The following is a 23,291-nucleotide window of genomic DNA, read 5'->3' on the forward strand; positions in this document are numbered from 1 at the left end:
GAACTAGATAGATCTTTACATGTCAGCATGGATGAACCTAGCAAAGATAACACTAAATAAAGCAAGTAACAAGAGAAAACAAAATAGAATACGATATGCAGTTTAAGAATACTTAAAATTGTAGCCTACATAGAAAGACATCCATGCCAGTGATGGAGACCAAGTTCAGAGGAGTGGTTACCCAGGGTCAGCTGGGGAATTGCTGTGCTTGGGAAAGTGGTCACACCAGAGACTCTTCAACAGGAATGGTAATGTTTCACTTCACACGCTGGCTGGAGGACGGAGGAGTGTCTGCGATGTTATAATGTGAGCACGCTGCATGTAAAAGCCATTGCTGACCACATCTAGGGGAACTGATGCGTGGGAGCTGGTAGTGGGTGGAGGCATCCAGAAGGTGGTGGTAGAAGAGGAACGTTGTACACGTAACGCCTAAGGCCTGACCAGAGGACGACCACTGCTCTAGAAACTGGACACAAATCCAATTTCTACGGCCAATCTTAGAAGACAAACTGAGGCATATTTAAAATTTTAACACTTTATGTGCGCAAAAATAGATTCAATTCACGCACCACAAAGCGGAAGAGGTGAGGAGCACTCCAGCCACAGGAGCTGCAGAGATGTTTATTTTAAAAGGGCAGAAGCAAAGCAAGGAAACGAGTGATTTGCTATGGCTTTAACGCCTAGTTGGTGGTTTGTGACTGGGTGTCCTCAGCGGTGTTCGTCACCCTGAGGCGCTGACAGGCTTAGATTTGGGTTGGTTTAAGTGGGCGACCGCATCGCTAGAGCCACCGCAGGCTAACGGCCTCCTTGCAGGGTTAATTTACTAACACCAATTGTCTGAGTCCTTCCTCTTACTCAGTCACTTCACTTCCTACGCCTCACTTTCTCTTCTGCAAAGTGGATATTCAGTAGTAAATTCTCTGTGGAGGTGTCAGTACAAAAAAAGTGATTATTAGGAACCACGATCATGTCCTGAATGCACGGAACACGTCACCGTTTGCCAACCACCGTGTCAAGCCAGCAGAAACGACAGAAATTAAGAGCTCTCCGCAGAAATTCACACACCCGTGCACCAGGTAAGGGACCACAGGCAGACGTTCACTCAGCCTTTCCTGTGTCCCTCACGGAGTTCACGCTCTCTTCTGGGCGGGGCGAGCACAGACACTTAGCGGGAGTTTAACTACTTTTAAAATGTGCTGATACAACCATGTCTCACTTTTGTTTGGATCAGTCAGCAAACGCTTTTTGGAAACCCCAAATTCTCCACACCTCCTACCTTTCACGCTCCCCTAGTCTCGAAGCTGCCGACACCGCTCCTCAGGCCGCGTCGTCAGGAGAGGCGGGTCTGCGTGCGGACGCACGGCGAGCTCGCAGAAGTCCTCGAGCCCCGCCCCCACGGGCCCGCCGGGAGGCTTAAACCGCAACCGCGCGGCTCGGGAGGGCGTTGATGCCCGCGCCAACACCAGGCCGCGCGTGGGCTCCGGAGCGAGGCATGGAGGGCCCGGCCTAGCTTGGGCCCGTGGCCCTATATCTTCGGGCCGCAGCCGCTGGGCGGTGGGCGCCCGAGGGGCCGGGAGGCGAGCCGGGGCCCCCAGGCGGGTGTGGGCATCCTGTCTGCAGCCAGCGTCCCCGAGGCCGCGCTCAGGCCGTGAACACTCGGTGAAGCTGCGCCCGGACAGCGCGGCCGACTCCTTCTCGCGCTCTGAGGACCTGTGCGCGCTGCAGGACTCGGTGCCTCTGCCCTCCGTGCGGGCTTCCCTGAGGGAGGGCCTGCTGGACTTAATGCCGACTGCCGTCGCGGGTAGACTGGGCGCCGCTCCTGAGCACCCTCTGCCCCTGATCTGTATCCAGAGCTTCTTCCAGCCACGGCTTGTCGAGACAGGTTTGTACTTCCGGCTTCCAGGGGCCCTCGTGTGGGCGCTGAGAAGCGGGGTTTTATATGGTTAAAGGTGGAGGGTGGGCACTAGAACCGGTGCCCAGTGCCCGGGTGTACGTGCACTAGACGGGGCGTGCGGCCTAGGACTCCTGCCAGCTCGGTGACCCCCGCCGAGTGCCTTAAGGCTTCAAGGTCTCAGTGTTCTCATCTGTAGCATGGGCTTCACAGGACCCAGCCTCCGTGGCGGTTACAAGGATGCACTGTGTTAATGCTTCTAGACTCTACAAAGTAGAACACTTAGCACAGTTTGGAGCATCGTTAATTGTTGCACAGATGTTACCTGGTCTGTTGAATGACTTTGCCTGGTACACACCAAAGCGATTAGGAAATGGATATATCCCAGCTTCATTTCCTTTCCATTCAAACAGGGCTCAGGAAAAAAAAATTTTTTTCAATAGGTGTATCATATATAGTGAAAAGAGCACCGGTGTCAAGGCAGCTTAGGGTTTGAATTCCAGGGCTTATGCTCTCTGTGGCCTGGACAGGTTTCTTTTGCACTACAATCCCCACACTTGTAAAATGACATTAAAAACCACTCTTTCTGTGGGTTCTTAGAATTAATTAAGCAGGTTATGTGTGTAAAGTATCCTGGCACTTGAATGAGATGTCAGAACCAAGGGCTGCTGGAGACGATGCTTCTGCCCTAGGTAATCTTCCCTTCTGCTGGGCAAACAGTAAACACAAGCACAGGAGTCAGTGCTCTGGAAGAAGTGAGTTCTGCTGCTACAGAGCACAGAATCTCTTTTTTCTTTGATTTAATTTTTATTCTATATTGGAGGATAGTTGATTTATAATATTGTGTTACTTTCAGGTGTACAGTAAAGTGATTCAGTTATACATATATCCATTCCTTTTCAGATTCTTTTCCCGTACAGTTTGTTACAGGATATGGAGTAGAGGTCCCTGTGCTATGCAGTAGGTCCTTGTTGATGATTTTATATATAGTCGTGTGTATATGTTAATGCCAAACTCCTAATGTATCCCTCCCCGCCATCTTTCCCCTTTGCAGAGCACAGAAACTTGGAAGGGAAAGTTCAGGGTAGGATTCTTGGAGGAAGGGCTGTCCTCTCTAAGGATATGTAGAAGCTCCTGGGGTGGCAGGAGAAAGCAGTGTGTGTTGAAGTTTGAGAAATGTAAGAAAATATGGCAAAACTAATGTACAGGGCTGGAACTCAGGGTTTGGGAAAGAAATGAGAGTTAATACTGAAAACTTAGTGGGGCCCAACAAAAAGGTGCCTTGTTTGTCCTGTCAGATGTTTGGATGTTTATCCTGAAGGCTGCAGGAAACACCAAAGAACAGTGAAATGGAATTCTGGTTTAGAGACTCACTTGGACCTCCATGTGGAAGGCAGTTGATTGGGTGCAGGGTGAATTGTAATCTAAGGGTCCCACTTAAGTTATAAAAGGTGGGACCGGGTTTTGCAGATCTGAGAGAGAATGGGTGAGGCCTGGTGACCAGTTAGAAAAGGGAGGGCAGCAAGCGTGGGTGACAGTTTACAGCTGCATCTTTTTGAGAGATACAGAGCACAGTAGAAAGGGATTGGGGGTGGTGAGAGGATCTTCCTTCATCTTCAGTGCTTTAGAGGGGCCTGGTAGACAGGTCTGGGCCCAAGGTACAGATGTGGGCTTTTGGGAGGACAGGTGTTTGAAGGCATGGTAGAGACTTAGGTTAACCACAAGAATATCCAAAGGATCATAGGTCTGAGAGTTTTTTTAAGTGAGTATATTTGAGGATGTTTATAAGCTGAGAGAAAGTAGCCAACAGAGGAAGGGTGTAAAGATCTAGGAGAGGAAGTGATTGTTCATTTGTTTTTGAAAAGCTGAACACTTGTCGTGTGCCTGGCCCGTTTCTAGGATGTGGGGTTCACACCATCTGTTATCTCTTCTGCAAGGACAGTTCAATTCATGCCCTGGTGAACAGAAGTCAGATTATTCTTTGCATCCCATTCAGGTGTAAGAACTGTTTTGTACCTCGGAAGGGAAGCAAGCTGTATCATTTGGTCACCTGCTGATGATAATAGCATTGGCTGAGACCTGACCATTTACAACGAAGGCACTTCTGTAGGTAATAAGTTCCAGGAGGGCCCGAACTGAGTATGTCTGTTTCAGCATTTAGCATGGTTTAGCATCTGAGAGGCCGGTACATTATTGGCATATAGTAGACTTAAAAATGAATATTTGTGGATTGTCTGAATGAGTGGATGTGTGTGATTCACCTCCTATTTGCAGGTCCTATGCCCTGCAATGGATTTTCAGTGTCAGGTTGTGACAGTATTTATGATGGGGATTGGCATTGTTCCCTATCTAATGGATAAAGATTACACATGAAAGGACTTTACAGTGACATCTCAAAAGCCTCATAGGAATTACTTAACAAAAAAATAAAATTGGATTCTGTATAATTTTTAATTTGTAAGCTGGCCAGAACACTGGTATTTCAGCCAGTCCTCTGGTAGTTCCGATGACGTCCCCATGATCACCCAGGCATAATCAGAATGGCTTTAGGATTTGGGAGCCAAAATGTTCCTCAGTATTTACGGCTTTGCTCGTCCATTTAAGAAAATGGACTATTGAAAAAATAGCTTCAGACACAATATGGCATTTTATGATTTAGCATGAAATCTGAGAAATATAGAGGTTATCTGAAGCCTGCAATGGTAAAGTTCCCTCTGCTATTGAAGTTATTGTCTTTAAACAAACATTCTACATCACTAATGCTATATATATTTTTTTTATGATATTCAGGTTAATTTCCTGTTCTCTCTAAGGAAGTAATTGGTTGCTTGGTATGAGAGATGGTGTGGCTTCCAAAGGTGAAAAGTATTATTTTGTTGTAATTTCCAGCTACCTAAGGATGGGAGAGGCCCAGGACACTGCAGTCAGTATATTATGTGGAGCAGGTTATATTGTGGTTTATTTATGAACTTTTACATGTTTATTTTCTTCTTTGCGGTACGCGGGCCTCTCACTGTTGCGGCCTCTCCCGTTGAGGAGCACAGGCTCCGGACGCGCAGGCTCAGCGGCCATGGCTCACGGGCCTAGCCACTCCGCGGCATGTGGGATCTTCCCGGACTGGGGCACGAACCCGTGTCCCCTGCATCGGCAGGCAGACTCTCAACCACTGCGCCACAAGGGAAACCCACATGTTTATTTTCTATGCAAGTTTGTGTGCTCCTTTTTGAGTTTTGGTAGATAAGTGTTTTGTAACTTTGGAATACTTGGAGTTTTATATATATATATAACTTATATATATATATATTTTTTAACGTAGTAGTTAAAGCCGTGGAGAGTGTACTAGTCTACCTAGGTTCAAATTCTGGCTTTACCCTATGAATTCCCTGTGGCTTCCTCTGCTCACCTATTAAAATGGAGGATAATAAGACTGCTGTGGTGAGTTACTTACTAAATGCTATTTAAGCATTTGCTATAATGATCCTGTATACTCGAAGGCAAGGAACTTGCCCCTTGATTGTCTCTGTATTCCTAGTGTTTAAGAATTCCTAGTGCTTTCCTAGTGCATTGTCTTAGGATAGAGATAGCTCAGTATAGTTCTTCTCACTATAAAGTACTGTTACGTTGAAAGTCTTTGCTTATGTACTAATAATCTATGACATATCTGCTGAGGACAAGGAAAGGAATAGTTTTAAAACTGCAATGGATAACAAAAGATTATATGATGTAATGCCTTTATTATGTAATTATAAAACTAACAAATGATCATGGTAGAAAATTTGAAAAACTCCTAGACAAAAGAGAGGTCAACAAAATTTGGAGTAACTTTCAGAGTGTAGAGTTGTCCATGAATATTAGTGCTTTCATTTTTTTCTAGGACTTTAAGTCGACTGCTTCTTAAGAATGTATTCCTGATATTTTACTTTAATGATGTTTTCATCATGGGGACACACACACACACAGAAATCTGTCAAAAAAAAAAGGCATGTAAATCACTGATGTTTCAGATAGCCACATGAAATAAAGTGAGAAAGGTCAACAAGCTGAAAGAATGTGGAGTAGCATCTCCTTAATTGCTTACATAACTCTGATAATTACCTCTTTGTGGATAAAGTAATTAATGGGGAATCTAATTCAAGAAAAATGTATGAACTTCAAGCCTTCTCAAAGCCAAGTATTTCTTTCCACAAAAGGTTACTTTCCACGGCCGTGCTTCCTTATTACCAGACAGGGAAAGAGTATTGTATGGCAAAGGATCTTCCTGAAGGAGGGTGCTTCCCACACTGATTGTCATAAATGACTTCGGAATTACTGTTGCTGTATTACCAAAATCTTAAACTAGGATATTTTTGACAAATGCGGTCCTTAGTTAATTTTTAGAGCTACAAACTGTCAGATGGCTCTGAAATGACAATTGTCTGGCTATTCTTCAGGGTGATCACGATATGGTAATGACCTTGAGGTATCATTAAAAAGCAGGAAGGTGTGAGTCTTCCTTTGGTGCCAGAGTGAAATGCGAGTTGGAGTTGGAAAAGAGGCCCACAACCAAGTGATAGAGAAGGAAATGTGAGGTCATTGGTGAAAAACCAGGTTGAAGTTAAGGGGAAGAGGCATGAGGAAATGGTCAACTGTTACAGTATTACAAAGATCATCAAGGAGCATATCCATGAATGTGGTTTGTATTGCAATCTGCTGAAAAAGAGACAAATATCCTGGCCTGGCCTTCATGGAGATTATATTTTGTTGATTCTGATAATAGATTATTGTTGAAAAGGGCCTCCTATAAATTATAACCATGCAAAGGCAGCAAGATAAATTTATTTTTCTTTATGTATGTGTTTCTCATTCCTACTCACTTCTCTCTTAGGTGAAGAGAAAATCACACACACAAAAAATGTCAAGTCTCAGCTATTCCTTTTCAAAATAATTTTTTTCCAAATTCCAGTGGAGGCAATAGGTTAACTGTTAAGATTTGTAAGCCTCAAAAAGCTAGATTTTTACAAAGTGTAGCAAAATTTTATTACATAAATAATAGATTTGGAAAGAATATATGATGAAGAAAATTTGGCAAAAGCTGGCTTTTCTTCCGTGAATGACTTCACTGTGTTGGGAGAAGAGGCAGAGAAGAAATCAAAGTAATTAAACATGGGGTGAGTTTTCCTGATAGGGGACTCTAGTGCTTTAAAATAGACTAGATAATCCTAGAGATAATCTGAGGGTAGAACAGACCAATGCCTCATTTCCAATCTGGTACCCTGGAAGAAAACAGTATATTTTCTTTGAGGTCTTGAGAGGTTTTTCTTCAGTTTTGTTTTGGTTTTGGTTCATTTTGTAATCAACCTTATTAAGGTATCATTTACATACAATAAAATGCAGACATTTTTAGTCAAGGGTTCAGTGACTTTTAATTAATGTATACATTTGTTTAACTACCACCCCCATAAAGATAGATAACAATCCTAAAACCCTAGAAAGTTTCCTCCTAGGCTTTTGCAAAAGTATCCCCATCTCCCACCCCAAGGCAACCACGGATCTGTTTTTTATCTTTAGAGATGACTTTTGCCCAGTTTAGAATTTCATGTAAGTTGAATAATACAGTCGGTGCCCTTCTGATCTGGCTTCACTTGCTCAGCATATGGTTTTTGAGATTCATTCATGTTGGGATGTTTTAAACCAGGACTTTAGCCTGGGTGGCTGATGTTGTCTGAAGGCACCTATAGGTACATCTGAGTCTCTGGCATTGTCACTGTCTGTTCTTGGCTCCGTATTTTCAACTTTACTAAAAACCACAAGGTTGAAGTAAGGAAGATCATTGTCAGTATAATGGAGGTGAAGTGGGTTCTGTTATATAATATTCTCAGCATAAATTGACCTGCTTGGAATCATTGTGTTGGTAATCAACAAGGATACTCTTCCTCCAAAAGCCTTGATACTATAAAACTTCTAAAGGACGCTGTCGTAGGACTCTTTTAGTTTTCATTTTTTGGGAAACATTTCTGGAAAAATCAAATGCTCACAACCTGAAAGAAGCAATTATTCACCTGAAGGCTAACTCTGCTAAAGTTGAGTTGTCTGACCTCTACATGCTGATAGAACCCAAATAGCCTTGCAAAACAATGCTCTCTTATTGGATATAAGCATATAGATTGTTTAAGATGGACGTGTATATGCAGTAAAGTGAAAAAACAAAGAATCTTTGAGTTTCCCTTGCTGGTTTTTTTTATTTTTTCATTTAAGTTTCTATAGCATATGCTAATAGTTCAGGGAAACCTCAATTTAGTTTTAGGTCCACTCTACATAAATGTTGAAGTACTCCATACCCACCTTTTTTCTACCTTCCTTCTTTTCTTCCATCTTTCCTTTCTAACGTCTTATAATCCATTATACTTAATCCTGCATTTGCTGAGGTGGCAATTAGTGTAGGAAAATTGAAAGCACTGTGAAATTTTGCTGTTCAGAATGCATGTTGACCAAATTCTATATTGAGAAAAGGTCTGAATTTACCCAGAGTAACCCTTTCTCAGCGTCTTTGAATAAAGGCCATAGAAAGTGGGCTATATATAATATCCTGACAGGTATGTAGAACTCATAGCAATTGCCCTAAAGAGCTTACCTAGCGTAGATGCATATGAATGCATTTAATGATTGTTTTATTGGCAGCAGTGCCAACATACACAGTCTGTTTTGTTTTATATCATTCTCATTACCTGCTGTTTACCACTGTATACATTGCTAATGGCGTGGTTTCTATGGCTTGTGAATTTCACGGCCAAATAATATGTAATTTATTGCACACTTCAGTGTAGAAGATGGAGACTCCATAACTTTTCATGTGCTCTTTGCCGCTTTGGAATGTATTACACTGAGATCAGGCAAAGTAATAAATTTATTTCAAATGTGCGTGATAGCTAAACATCAATTAGGACTGATGGGCAATATTTCTTCTTCCAGCAACATAACAGTTTTTAAAGACTAAGCCACTGAAGGTGGAGTTACTGAACATGGGACTCAGTTCACTGGGATCCTACTTAGAAAAATAAAGGACAACTTGGATTGGATATGTGTGGCTTATTCAAGTAGTAACTAATCAGCTACATCTTGGTGAACTTAATTTGTCACAATCGTTTGGTATTTTATTAACTCTCTTCCCCTTCTTCCCCCGACTCTCACGAGAACGGATCATGAGTATCTTAAAACATACTAAGTCGTCTTCCATCCCTGTTAATCTAACTACAGAAGCACACTTTCCTTATCGAATGCAACTTACTGTCTTTTAGAGTAGCTGTGGTTTTAATTCTCTACAAAATTAAAACCAGCAAAGAGAAACATTTTCAAGGAGCCACACATTGTAGAGCTTTAGAAAGAAGACTTTAGAATTAAGGGCAAATATATCGATTTATAGCTAAAGCACCTGAGGCCTAAAGTAGGCAGGTAACCATCAAGGTCAGGGAAGGGGTTGAATATCAGGTTTCAAGCTGAGAAAGAGTCTACAGGGACTCAATCTGAGCAGGTCAAAAACCGAAAGGAGATCACGAATGTTCTGGGAAGGCTGGCATCTGGCCTCCAGTGTGGGATTCAGATGGGGAGTGGTTCCTGGGGGAACTGAGCTTCTGCAGTAGGCAGAGAAGTCCACCTCCCCTCCGGAAAGTGCCACTGACATCAGGGAGTTGAGGGGAAAGAGCAATGAATTCCAGTCCACCTGAGAAAGCAGGCCAGACTGATTAACTCTGAATTTAGGCTTATTTCAGATACTTCTTGAGAAAGAACTTGGACAAGAGCAAGTCCCACGCAGCCTCTTTTAAATCCATGCCCAGTATTTTCTGGTGGAGCTGCTTAAACCCTCCAAGTGACTCCAGTATTTTAATTTCACTCTGTATTTAATTCCGACAGTTCTATGATTGATTATTTAATGGGAAAATAACTAGGGTCACAAAAGAGTGTGAATGTATTTTACAGGATGAGGATGGGTGGAGTGGAGCAGTCTGGAACAGGACACCAATAAAAAGGGATCTTGGTAAAGAAGAACGTCTATTAGAAATGGACAGGAATTCCCAAGGGAATTAGTGCCTGACACCACGCCCTTCTCTCTGCATGTTTAGAAGCTAGTTTCTAATTTTATTTTCATAGGAGATGTCCCTGTGATGAACTGTCTTTAATTCCATACTATTTATCACATGGACATATTGTGAAGTTTGTGTGAGAGAAAGCAAGTATTAGAATTTGTCTTGCAAGCAGCTATAAGCACTGCCTGTAACAGTCTAGGATAGAAGGAAAAGGAAAGGAAGGTGGAAACAAAGGAGAAAGACAGCTAATGATGCTGGAGTCTCTCGCTAGGATTTGTGGTATCTCGTTTTGAAACTAAGTACAGAAAGTCAGAACTTGACTGATTGTTTCCTGATCACGGTTTGTTTTCATTTTTGCTTTTTTCTTGCTCTCTCATCAGTTATTCCAGCCAGTGCCATGTCATTTTCAGTTTCAGTAAGCATGCCTGTCTTGTTTCCATTTGCATTATTCATGCAAACGTTGATTGAACTGATGACCCCGAGTTATCACGGAAACATTAGATGCACTTGTGGATACATTTCTTAATTTTAGAAAAAAATTCCCGAGTGAAGGTTAAAATAACTCCTCTTCAATTTGTCAGTTAAAAAAACTTCTCCTAACATACAATACCTCATTGCCTAACAATGCCAGATAAATGAAGAATTCCTATGTATTCATGAATGCATGCTAGTCTGTATATCTTTTGGCAGGTATGACCGTTACCGAGGGTAATGGCCTTGTTTGCTGGCCATGTCCTGTCTCCTTGAAAGTTGTACTTTCTGTTGTCTTTCAGTTGGTCCATTGGATATCAGAGGTGAATTTATAAAACTATACTTCCCTTTACACTTACTTTGTTTTGTTTTGTTTTGTTTTACTTGAAGTATAGTTGATTGACAATGTTGTGTTTCAGGTGTACCGCCAAGAGATTCAGATATATATATTTCTTTTTCAGATCCGTTTCCTTTATAGGTTATTACAAGGTATTAAATATAGTTGCCTGTGCTATACAGCAGGACCTCGTAGTTTATCTACTTTATACATAGTATACACTTACTTTGTGTGATCCACGCTGGTCAGACCACATAATTATTTTCACATCTGATATAATTTTTTCAGGTCCAACCTCAAATCTTTGATGAGAAGATATTTTAAAATAAGTTTAGCATGTGTGTGCTCTAAATCCAACAGTAGTTATTAGAGATATGATTTTGCACTAGGTATTCCTCTCTTTTTTGTTCTTGGCCAACCCATTGAAAATTAGTTTTTATTTTCTGGTTGGTTTGCTAGATGTTTATGACTATAATAAACGGGTTAAATTTTCTCTTATATCTTAAAGCACAATCTGAATTAGCAATGGATATTGTGCTATACATAGGGGCTGTGATATAAATATAGTTTCTAACTTCAAAAACATATAGCCTAGAAGGGAACACAGACACATATGCAGCAATTATGGCAACTGCATTTGTTTACTAAGTGAAATAGCACTGAGATGGATAAAGTGCTAGCAAGCCTTGAACAGGCAAATCAGCTTCAAAAATAGATGCGCAGTTCTTTAAAAATCTTTTTAACATTTTTCTGGCTACATGTAGAATATAACTTAGCATAAAAACGGTATGGGTTTGAGGATATGGGGAGGAGGAGGGTTAAGCTGTGACAAAGTGAGAGAGTGGCATGGACATATATACACTACCAAACATAAAATAGATAGCTAGTGGGAAGCAGCCGCTTAGCACAGGGAGATCAGCTTGGTGCTTTGTGACCACCTGGATGGGTGGGATAGGGAGGGTGGGAGGGAGACAAAATAGGGAGGGGTTATGGGGATGTATGTATATGTATAGCTGATTCACTTTGTTATATAGCAGAAACTAACACACCATTGTAAAGCAAATATATTCCAATAAGGTCGTTAAAAATAAATTAAGTAAAAGAAGACTGACTCATCCAATTAAAAAAAAATTCTCTCATCCTGGATTCAAGAGAAGGGATGAAGTAAAAGGATGAGGAAGAACAAGAAGAGGAAATGTGAGCCTGGAGAGGGTAGGAGGAAGAGCAGAAGGCAAATAAGTGTATGTGCTTCCCTTGCCATCCCTGACTTTTTTTTTTTTTTTTTTTTTTGGTGCTTCAGGAAAACCCAAAAGCCAGAGGAGAGCACAGAGGTGCTCACCACTGCATGTGAACAAAAAGGTGGAGAGAAGAGAATGGTGGTAATCTGCGCAGGCAACTGGAGGATGACCTGAGTGCATCTCGCCAGGAAACGGTCCCCGTTCCATAGAAGCCCTGAATATGCCAGGCTCTTATGTTTAGATGGGGGGCCGAAGGCATCTGTGGGGTCACCACATACATCACTCCTGGAGGTGTTGTTCACATTGTGTTCTTTGTAAAGAGTGTCCCTGGTGAGGTTCAACATCTCCCTCTGCAGGACCCAGCCTTGCCCTCCCAACCCGCCGAGGTCAGCAGGCAACATCCCCAGTTAATCACCAAGTGTGGTGAGATATCTGGAGTGGCCCTGGTACCCCCCAGTTCAGGCGTCCTGGGGAAAGGGTGAGGAGGACAGAGGCACCGGGGCTTCTTCTCACGCAAGCAGACAGCTCACCTGGCCCAGCGCTGCTGCATCCCTGTGGGCACGCGGTAGCCCTGGCATCCGGTAGGGGACACTGCAGGATCCACACCTGGCTGGGATTTGCCCACCCCCTGGGGACCCCTCAGCCTCTGTGGAGCCCCACTGAAGGGCCTGGGTCACCTCATGGCACCATTTCTCAACCTGAGGTTCTATAGATTTTCCATAGATGTGTTAAAATTGAATACAACACACACACACAAAATGAAGGCAATTCAAAGCAATGCTAATTTAGGATGAGTTAAAGGGCCAGGATTCCAAGTTAATTATGACCTTAAAATTAGATAACAAATACATCTGGTTTTATTACACGCTGAAAAGCAGTGTCTTCTACAAACTTTTCATGTTGGGATACAGCAAAGCTATAGAATTTATGATTCTATGACCACAGCATCAGGATATTTTTAAATTAAAAAGCACAGGCAAGTTTGGCTGGGGTGTTAAAGAAAGAAAAATGATTCTTAGGGGAAAAGGGAACATTGCGGTTCTCTGCCCACTTCCACTGTGCTGATCTCATGATGGGCCGTGTTGCGTGTGGGCTGGAGGGACAGGGTCACTACTCCCACCTGTGTCATCAGACCTCCCACTCACAGCGCCCAGGTGGGAGGGACCCACACTTTTCACCCTGGAGCCCCAGAGCCTCCCCTTTCCTCTGCATCACTTTCACTGTTCAGGGGACCAGTCACTTGAACACCGCCCGGCCAAATGCCCAGGTTAAATCGCCCCTGTAGGACAGGTCTCTCTGCTACCAGAACACACTTGGCAAAGAGCAGCAAAGAGGCCCCAGTGCCCTGGGGATGTGAGCCCTGGGGATGTCAGGGCCCAAAGTCACTTGCAGGGTCTGAGTAGCCCCCCTGGGTCCCACACACCGACCCCAGGGAGCCCACCTCCCCACTGACTCCAGTCCCTGCCTTTGTGTGGCAGGTTCTGGTCTGACACCTGTGAGGACTGTGACCTGGAGGCCTCAGCCTGAGACTCAGAGGGGATGGAGCTTGTGCAGTGTCTGGCAGCTTAAATGAGACACGAGTCCAAGGAAGGAGGGCCGCCTCTCTGCTCCCCCTCTGCTCCTGAGTCAGCTAGTGAGTGCCGGTTACTTCCTGTCGGAGCTGTACAGATTTAGCATAAATTTTAGATACATGTCTTACTTTTAACAGTGAAAGGCTGTTACATCAAGCAAAATTGATCTCCTCCTCGGTTTTTTTTTTTTAAACATTTCTATGTAAGATAACACACAAGTACAGAAAAGCACCCTCCGCAAAGGGAGGGCTCAGTGAATTACAGTGGGCGCTCCACTCTGGGGAGCAGTAGTTTTTCCCTCTGTGAAAGCCCAGATGCTTCTGAGAAGCTCCTCTCAGCTTCCTTACTCTGGCCCGACCTCCACAGCGGAAATCCCAAAGGGACTGGATTCTCCCAGCCCTCCAGCACCCTCCACTACTTTCTGATTGTGCTGCCACACTCATTTTGAGTTATTTGTGTGTAAATCACTGCACTTGGAATATACGTGGAGTAACTGATTTCATTCTTATAACCGAATAAGTCAGCACTTATTCTTTTCCCCTTCTACAGGAGGCAGCCAGGGTGCTGGGGACATCCTGTATATTGAACTGTGTGTTGGTAGCAGATGTGTTTATATTTACAAGAAACCATAAAGCTCTACGCTTAAGATCTGTGCCCTGTACAATACACCAAGGAAACTTCAATTAGAAAGAGATGCCAAAAAAATTTCCCCACAAAACAAACTTCAGGGCCAGGTGGCTTCCTCTGATTTCTACCAAACATTTAAGACAGAAACGATGCCCGTCTCCTACACACTCTTCCAGAGAACAGATACAGAGGGAACACACCCACACTGCTTTCATCGGACCAGGAGAATACTGATGTCGTACCCGCAGCAGATATTACAGGACAGGAGAAATTACAGGCTAAACACTTCTGAATGTCGATGTCAAAATCCAAAAGCAAATATTAGCAGTCTAAATCTAGAGGTTTTCAGAAAGGAAGGAAACTAGGGTTTCGTGGCGGTATTTCCAGTGGTTGATGTGGACAGGATCACTGGGTGTTTGGGTGCTGCCTGGGAACGTGGAGAGAAGGGACAATGCCATCGGGTTAGTGGAATGAACATTTGGTGACAGAGATTAGGAGGGCCTGGGTCATCCTCAGAGACAGTCCTGGGATGGGGTCTCTAGGCTGTGGCTATGGAGGGGTCCCTCTAGAAGGGCATGGGCCTCTCTCCTGTGCCACTGCAGGGTCTAGGGATGGATGAGGAGTTTGTAGGGGCTGGATTTTGATGAGGAAGGATGAGCAGGGAAGGTGCGCCCTCAGAGCCAGTGCAGCCACGGCCCCTCCCCAGCCAGGCCGTAGCCCAGGCTACTCCGACAGTTGCTCACATCAATAGTCAGGCGACAGTGGGGCACGCCAGCTTCACCCACTAAACCACCAAGCACAGCCCAGCAGGCCACTGTCCTCATTAATCAGCACTACCTGTGCATCCAGGGCTGGTTGTTGAAGACCAAGCTAATTTGTTAGAGACGTGCCATGTGGGCAACTGGCTTGGAGAGACCAGGGCTCTGAGCCACGTGGAGACAAGCCGACCACTGGTCAGACCACCAGGAGGCTCACCCAGTGTGTGAAGACGCTGAGGGAGGAGGGACGTAGATGGGACCCCCTGATCCTTCAAGGGACCTTCTTTCAGGGATATTTAAGAGCTGTGGGGTCAGGGATCAACATGTAAGGGAGGCAGCGGGTCAGGCATGGGCCCTCCTGTTGGCTCAGACCCCTCCTGTCCTTGGAGCAACCATGGGGCAGGCAGGAGGATTGGGGTCATGGAGGGAGGGGAGCCCTGGGCTCAGGGGTCCAGAGCACCATCTAGAGGATTCAGGGGTTCAGGGATTTCTGTCCCAGGGAACCAACTACATTCCTGTCCCACATCCATCTGTCATCAGCTTTGCGACTCCGGGAAAGTCACTTAAAATCTCAACATTTTCGTGCCATGTACCATAAAATATTGTTCACAGCACCTGCCATGAGTTCCCCACGGGGCTGATGTGGGGATCACAGGAGATGATGACAGATATTATTCACAAGCTCTAAAGCATCACACCCATAACCTTCCCCACTCCCCTGCCCTGTGGCATCCAGGTCCCCTCTCTGGAGGCAGCACTACCACATTTCTTGCTTATTCTTCCAGACATTTAATATTTGCACACTTAGGTAGAACTTATGAAGTAACCATCATTTTTCATCAGGGTCTACCTGATTTGCTGTATTAAGCTTCATCATGTAATACTAATAAGTGGGCCCTATTAACGTTTCCATTATCACAGAACAAGGAACTGAGGACAGAGGGTCTGCATAACTTTCCAGGTTCATGTGGCTTCTGGTATGATTTGAATCCAGACCATCAGGCACCAGCCCCCACTCTGTCGGTCACTGTGCTGTGCTCCCTTTCTGTATTATCTCACTAAATAAAGTCATGTCCCCGTGCAGTCAGGCTGCTGGCTATTTTAAGGGCACACCACATTGCAACACCCTCTTCTCAGCCCAGCTTCGATTCACTTGACTCCCCTAGACTCCCCTAGGAAGCTGGTGAACAAAGAGAACAGACGTGTGACCTGGGAATGAATTGACACCTCTGCATGGTCTTCTCCCAGCAACATATCAATAGTTCTCTCAGTTTCTGTCGTGTTTTCCAGGATCATGACTCGGGTACCAAGAAGAAAAGGAAGATTATAAAGGAGTCAAACACAGGATGCACAAGAATATCATCTGCGATCAAGATAATCTGCTGGCCATCTGCAGCAGTGGTTCAGGTACATCAGAATCAGCATCTGGCCAAACAACAAGGTAGGGACACAAATAGCACCCCCACTAACCACTCCATTGAAGGTACTGTGGAAATAATACCAGCAAGTAGATTCAGGAGCAATGGCTGTAGTTTGTACAGCAGAGCCTGGATCTGGCTGAGGGAGGATTGGGCAGGGAAGGTGCCCACTCAGAGCCGGTGCAGCCACTGCCCGCTCTTAGGCAGGCCTTAGTCCAAGCTGCTCAGATGATTGGTCAGTTTCTAGTCAGTGAGACCCTGGGGTCCTGTAAACTTCATCTGTTAAGCCACCAAAACACCAGCCCAGTAGACCCTGTTCCCAGCTAATGAATATTAACTGCTCATCATCCAGGTTTGATCAGTTGAAGATGATGCTAATTCTCTGTGCAACTGTCATGTGGGCAGTTGGTTTGGACTGTCCTGGGTTTTGAGTCAGTTAGGGAGTCAAGTAGACTACTGGTCATTCAGGGTGGTCACCTGACCACCAGGAAGTCTCACTGCAAATCAGCTGCTAGAATCAAGTGCTGAGGGGGAAGGGAGGGGAGATGCACACATATTTGGATACCCCGGTCCATCAGGGGGTCTGCATTTGGGGGAAAGACATTGTATTTGGGGTCAGGGATTGAAACGTAGAGCCAGGAGGTAGGTCCAGATTTGAGCCATTCTCTTGGGCCAGGCACCTCCTCCGAGTACCAGCTGTCTCCCTGCAGCATCCTTGGGGCAGGAGGATGTGTGAAAGGGAGCGAGGAGAGCTCTTGGTTTGTGTATCCAGGGCATGATCTCATGTCCATGTGTTCAGGAATCTCTATCCCTCCCCTGCCTCAGACCCATCACTCATCAGTGTTGTGACTCTGGGCAAGTTACTCAATCTGTCTAAATTTCAGTGCCCTGAACCATAAAATATGGGTCACAGCCCCTACTCTGCCCACCCCACAGTGCATCACAAGAAATAATATTCTTTCCATGAGCTCTAAAACTTCTTACTCATGTCATCAATGTGAAAAAGTAGGCTCTATCCTCCTGTTTGTAGCCTCCTAGGTGCCCTTTCTGGAGACGACCTACTTATTCTTCCAGGCATTTAATACTTGAACATTTATGTAGGTAGCACTTATGAAGTACCCATCATTTTTCTTCAGGCTTTGTATTTACTAATTTTTAGCTTCAGAACATAATACGAATAAGCAGGTCCTACTAATATTTCCATATCCCTGGCCAGGGAACTGAGAAACAGAAGGACTAAGTAACTAACCTTCCTAGGTACACGTGGCGTTCAAATAGTCTATCTATCTATCTATCTATCTATCTATCTATATCTGGATATGTCACATTTTCTTTATCCATTCACCTGTTGGACACTTAGTTGTTTCCTAGTCTTGCTTTGCCTATTTTATTTTATTTTTTTACACACACTGCATGATATGCGGGCCTTAATTCCCTGACCAGGGATCAAACCCATGCCCCCTGCAGTGGAAGTGTGGAGTCTTAACCACTGCACCACCAGGGAAGTCCCCTGCTTTGCCTATTTTAGAATCAGATTATTTGTTTTTGTTTGTTTGTTTGTTTTTTGCTATGGAGTTGTTTGAATTCCTTATAGATTTTGGATATTAACCTCTTATCATACATGTGGTTTGCAAATATTTTTTCCCATTCCTAGGTTGCCTTTTCATTTTGTTGATTGTTTCTTTTGCTCTCCAGGAGCTTTTTAGTTTGATGTAGTCCCATTGGTTGCTTTTTGTTTTTGTTGCTTGTGGTTTTGTTGTCATATCCAAAAAATCATCACCAAGACCAATGTTAAGGAGCTTTCTCTTTATGTTCTCTTCTAGGAGTTTTACAGTTTCAGGTCTTACATTTAAGTCTTTAATCCATTTCAAGTTAATTTTTACAAATGGTGTAAGATAGGGGTCCACTTTCTTTGTTTTGCATGTGGGTATCCAGTTTTGCCAACACCATTTACTGAAGAGACTATCTTTTCCCTGTTGAGTATTCTTGGATCCCTGTCAATTAGTTGCCTGTATGTGTGTGGATTTATTTCTCAGCTCTTGATTCTGTTGCATGGTGTATGTGTCTGTTTTCATGCCAGTACCATACTATTTTGATTACTCTAGCTTTGTAGTATAATTTGAAATCAGGAAAAGTGTTGCCTCCAGCTTTGTTCTTCTTTCTCAGGATTGCTGTGGCTTTTGAAGTCTATTGCAGTTCCATACGAATTTTAGGATTGTTCTTTCTATTTATGTAAAAAATGTCATTGGAATTTTGATAGGGATTGCACTGGATCTGTAGATTGTTTTAGGTTGTATGGACATATACTCTCTGAGTGAGATGTGCATGTAAATGATTTGCCTAAGACTTATTAAAGCAAAATGAAAAAGTCAAAGAAACTGCTACATTAGAAAATACTAAACGTGTAGAGTATGGGCGGCTGGTGTGTGCTCGGGATGACCCAGCCCCCTCCAGGCCAGAGAAGTGGGTGGGAAGTAGCAATTACAACAGACAAGGATGACCCTCCCTGTTTACCCCTCCCTCTGGGCCCATTTTATTCCAGGCTGCATCGTTTAAACTCAAAACACACTTTTAATATAGGGCCCTTGTAGCCATCTTGTTGTGCTACTCTTCACAACCCATGAGCAGGGTCACAGGAAACTGTCAACAGGTCTGGCTTTCCATGTTACCACTCATACAAGCCAGTGCTTTTCCACACTTGATCTACAGATCACAGACACGTGAGGATTATGCAAAAGAACAAGAACAAAGCTTTATTGTAAGTTTCACATCGAAACAGGGTCCACACGAGGCCCAGCCTGGGAGGAGGTGGACACTGATGGCCTCACCCCAAAGTTATTGGCTCAGGCCAACTTCCTCCTCTTAAACCCCAAGGTAATGAATGGAGACCTGGAGGAGAATGACTTGGTCGATGGCCCAGTGGTTTTTTGTCCAGCCAAGCCCTGGGCAGGTGATGAGGGGGCCCTAAGAGCAAGGCTGCACCTTGCTGTGCCCACTGTGGAGCTGAGGCTGATAGGAGTAGAGGCTGGATCCGACACACCCCTAAAGTCAGCCTTGGCTGGGCATGGGCTGCGCCCTCCGCTGGAAGTAGGGGGGCCCTGCCTGGGTGCGCCCCCAGGGATGTGATGTAAGATGGGGGCAGTAGTGCCTCCAGACCTAGGCTGCTTCTTAGGGCTAGGTCCCATGGTCACCGTGGGGTGGCTCTGGTGAGGCGGGCCCCAGGAGTTCAGGCCCATGCTGCCCCCATTGCTGTGTGTGGTGCTCGGGGGCCCCCTCTTTCTTGCCGTAACTCTGAGAGCTGCAAAAATGCAGCTCAGATCTGCGGGGCCGCCCAAAACTGGGGGGCTTGGAGCAGAGGCAAAGGCTGGAGCTTTCCGTTTCCTGGGGAAGAGCTGGGGAGAGCTGCCCAGGTCCCCGATGGCATAGGTCTCATCCCGCAGCGCACTGTTGATGCGCCGGAACGCTGCTTCCTTCTCCGAGTCTAGGTCTTCGGCGGTGACCCGGAAACCCGGCTCAGGGGCTGGGGGCAGCCTCAGAGGCTCCCCTCGCCTGTGCGGCAGCAGAGGAATCCTGCGTTTTCGGGGCCTGGGACTGTCAGATGTGCAGGAGCCCTTCCTCCAGGGCCCTTTCTGCCCTCTTGCTGCCTCTGCATTTTTGTCAGGCTGGCTTTTCCTCTGGGAAACCACCGGAGCTGCAGAGGGCGATGGAGGACCCTCCTCGCGCCCTGTCTTTGCAGACTTCTGGGGCAGCCCTTGCGGTATGGCGGGACCCCTCCTTCTTTCCACTGGCAGGAAACCTCGGGTGGAGCTATATGAGCTCGTGATGGCGTTTCTTTGGGGGCAGGAACTCATACAAGAGGTCTGCTGTTTCCTGGCGGATCTGTCCTCTGCCCACTTGGCGTGGAGGTCTCTCTGCAGAGGTCCAGGCCTGGGCACGAAGAAAGAGCCCCCCAGGGGCCTAAATGCAGATCGTGCGCCCCCGGTGTCATCGGGGCCGCTTCTCTGGTCTTCGTTCCTCCCTGTGACTGTGGGGACTTCCTCCTGCTCGGCCATCCCTTGCCCGCTCTCCTCCAGGGCCCTCAACACCGTCTTCTCTGTGCTGTAGTTGTAGTTCGGGACACAGCTGGGTGTCGTGGCCGGCACTGGCTGCCCCTGCGCCACACTGACAGTGACTGTGTCCACTGCGGACACTGAGCTGCGGGACGTCGTGGAGGTGCGAGCACCCATCTCTGCCTTCTTCCGATGGCCTCGCCTGAAGATGGAGATAAGGATCCCCATAAGGAGTGCAGCGTCTGCGGGATGGTAGAATGGGGTCTCAGAGACTCTGTGGCAAAGCGTAGATGCAGAGTCACTGGACACTTGTGGGCTGGCCTGCGAGTGGATAGCCGGCCATAGACAGCTGGGTGACCCGGGCCGGCCACGGGAAGTCGGTGGGCGCGGGGAGCGGGCTGGGGGCAGCCGAGCCCTCCTGGCAGGTGCTGGTCCCCCAGTGCCCGGTGTGAGGGTGAGGGGCAGGGCCTACCTAAGTAACTGCTCCTAGAGAACATGGGTGAGGTCGGTCCGTGGATAGAGAGAGCTGGGCTCCGGGCACTCTCCTTCAGCTGCCAACTCGGCCAAAAGCGGAGTGCGCTCTCTTTGGCCTGTTGCCTTTTTATACTCTGAAACCTGTGAGCGAACAATGGGCGTGCGTTGGCGGGGCGCAAAAGTTTAGGGAGGGGTGGCGCATGCGCAGAGTACACGTCAGGCCCTGGGGCGCACAGGTGAGGATGCGCGCCCCTGGACCGTCTAGCGCTTCTGAATCTCCCGGGGGTCTGAGGGCTGGAGGTGTTTGCCTTGAGGGTGATGAGCTTCTTGGCAGGACAGCTGGCCCTTCTCCCCTGGCCGTGCCCCAGTGCTGTCGGGGTAACTAACTGTACTGGACGGGATCCCCGCCCAGCAAAGTGGGGCAAGGTCGCTGGCTGTGCAGCTCCCACAAGAGGCGGCAGCTTTGGCAGCAGCGCCTCTGCGTCCTCCTGCCCTTTCCCCTGGCGGCACTGGAGGGGAGAGCCGCTAAGAACGGAAGTGCCCACACCATCCAGATCCTGCTGGGGTGACACCTGAAGTGGTGACCAGGGCTGGCTGAGAGGGCCATACTTACCATATGACCCAAAAACCCACTCCTAGGCAATTAACCAAGAGAAAAACTTTTCACAAAACACATATGTGAATGTTTTACCTATCTTGTCCACAATTCCTAAATATAGGACTATTGAGGTTATCCAATTTTCTTGAGTTTGTCATTTTTTAATTGTTCTTGGAATAACACTATGTATACGTATTGTTTCACAGTCTAGAGTTAATATTTTACCAATTAAATAAAATTCAGAAGGCTTACATCCATATAGATTCTTTTACCTTCCACTCTTTGTTATAGCTGTCATATGTGTCACATTTATATGACGTCAACGCCACCCTCTGAGACTGTGGTATCCTTTTTTCATACATATACAGGGAATTCCCTGGTGGTCCAGTGGTTAGGACTCAGCACTTTCACTGCTGGGGCCCCGGGTTCAGTCCCTGGTAGGGCAACTAAGATCCCGCAGGCCACGCAGGCGTGGCCAAAAAAAAAAAAAAAAAAGTCATACATATACAAAATAATGTAAGAGGGTAATTTTTCCAGATACTTGCCATTTTTGTTGCCCTTCCTTTGTTCCTGAAGTTGCAAGCTTACTTCTTTGTTGTGTCATTTCACTTCAGCCTGAAGAAGTTCCTTTCATGTAATATTGTTATAGCAAATTGTCTGGTGATGAATTCTCTTAGTTTTCTCTCATCTCCATCAGACTTCATTTTGGCTTTTGTTTGACTTTCAGTCTTTAAGGATATCCTTGCTTTAAGGATATCATATCCTGGTTGGTCTTTTCCTTTAATACTTTAAAGATGTTATTCCATTCTTTTCTGGTCTCTGTTTTCTGATGAGAAATCACACTCCTTCAAGTTGACATTCTGTGATGTATAACAGGTCGGTTATACAAGATTATTCTTCACCTTGGCTTTTTTATCAGGTTGTGTGTCAGGGTGAAGCTTTCTGAGCTTAGGTCTGTGTCTTGAAATCAGTGACGTTTTCAACTATTCTTTTCCTCATATATTTTCTTCTGCACCTTTCCTTCAGACCCTCCAACGGCACAAAAGTTAGAACTTGCAATATTGTTTCACATGTCTCTGAGACTTAATTTTTGTTCAGTCATTTATCCCCCTTCAGTTGTCACCCCAGCAGGATCTGGTTGGCTTGGGCACTTCTGGGTTTTTTTTTTTTTGCACTTCTGTTCTTAGCGGCTCTCTCCTCCAATGTTACCAGGTGGGAGGGCAGGCGGACGCACAGCCGCTGATGCCAAATCTGCCACCTCGGGCGGCGGCTGCTGAGCCAGGTACCCTGCTCTCCAGCTTTCCTGCTCTGGTGGCCGGGGACCCATCCTGTACAGTTAGAGCCGGCCGGGAGAGAAGGGGCAGCTGCCCTGCCAAGAAGCTCATCACCCTCAAGGCAAACACCTCCAGCCCTCAGACCCCCGGGGAGATTCAGAAGCGCTAGACGGTCCAGGGGCGCGCATCCTCACCTGTGCGCCCCAGGGCCTGACGTGTACTCTGCGCATGCGCCACCCCTCCCTAAACTTTTGCGCCCCGCCAACGCACGCCCATTGTTCGCTCACAGGTTTCAGAGCTGCATCCCAGCAACAGGCCAAAGAGAGCGCACTCCGCTTTTGGCCGAGTTGGCAGCTGAAGGAGAGTGCTCGGAGCCCAGCTCTCTAACCAAGAACCAACCTCACCCAAGTTCTCTAGGGGCAGTTACTTAGGTAGGCCCTGCCCCTCACCCTCACACCGGGCACTGGGGGACCAGCACCTGCCAGGAGGGTTCGGCTGCCCCCAGCCCGCTCCCCGCGCCCACCG

The 23,291-nt window shown here is 46.1% G+C and overlaps 3 protein-coding genes across 3 annotated transcripts in view; 1 reads left to right on the forward strand and 2 right to left on the reverse strand.

Annotated features, from left to right (window-relative positions):
- Window positions 1-152: 152 nt before the first annotated feature.
- Window positions 153-17,618, forward strand: LOC307184906 (uncharacterized protein; the record flags this gene model as incomplete). Its single annotated transcript, XM_079918662.1, has 4 exons — window positions 153-248; window positions 1,294-1,882; window positions 12,060-13,630; window positions 16,244-17,618. 3 exons carry the CDS (start codon window positions 153-155, stop codon window positions 12,140-12,142), a joined length of 768 nt encoding a protein of 255 aa, XP_079774788.1. The 3' UTR covers window positions 12,143-13,630; window positions 16,244-17,618.
- Window positions 5,735-23,291, reverse strand: part of LOC307183208 (uncharacterized protein) — a 466,052-nt gene continuing 448,495 nt past the window's right edge. The window contains exon 7 of the transcript XR_013827411.1: window positions 5,735-5,767. The gene's annotated coding sequence lies outside the window, so the exon portion shown is untranslated. The remainder of the gene's footprint in view (window positions 5,768-23,291) is intronic.
- On the reverse strand, window positions 18,454-23,277 carry LOC307183205 (nuclear envelope pore membrane protein POM 121-like). The gene is made up of 2 exons (XM_079915376.1): window positions 20,893-23,277; window positions 18,454-20,662 (listed from the first exon to the last, which is right to left on the reverse strand). Exons 1-2 carry the CDS (start codon window positions 20,915-20,917, stop codon window positions 19,215-19,217), a joined length of 1,473 nt encoding a protein of 490 aa, XP_079771502.1. The 5' UTR covers window positions 20,918-23,277; the 3' UTR covers window positions 18,454-19,214.

This window comes from Stenella coeruleoalba (assembly GCF_951394435.1).
Source record: "Stenella coeruleoalba genome assembly, chromosome: 3".
Classification (NCBI taxonomy): Eukaryota; Metazoa; Chordata; class Mammalia; order Artiodactyla; family Delphinidae; genus Stenella; species Stenella coeruleoalba.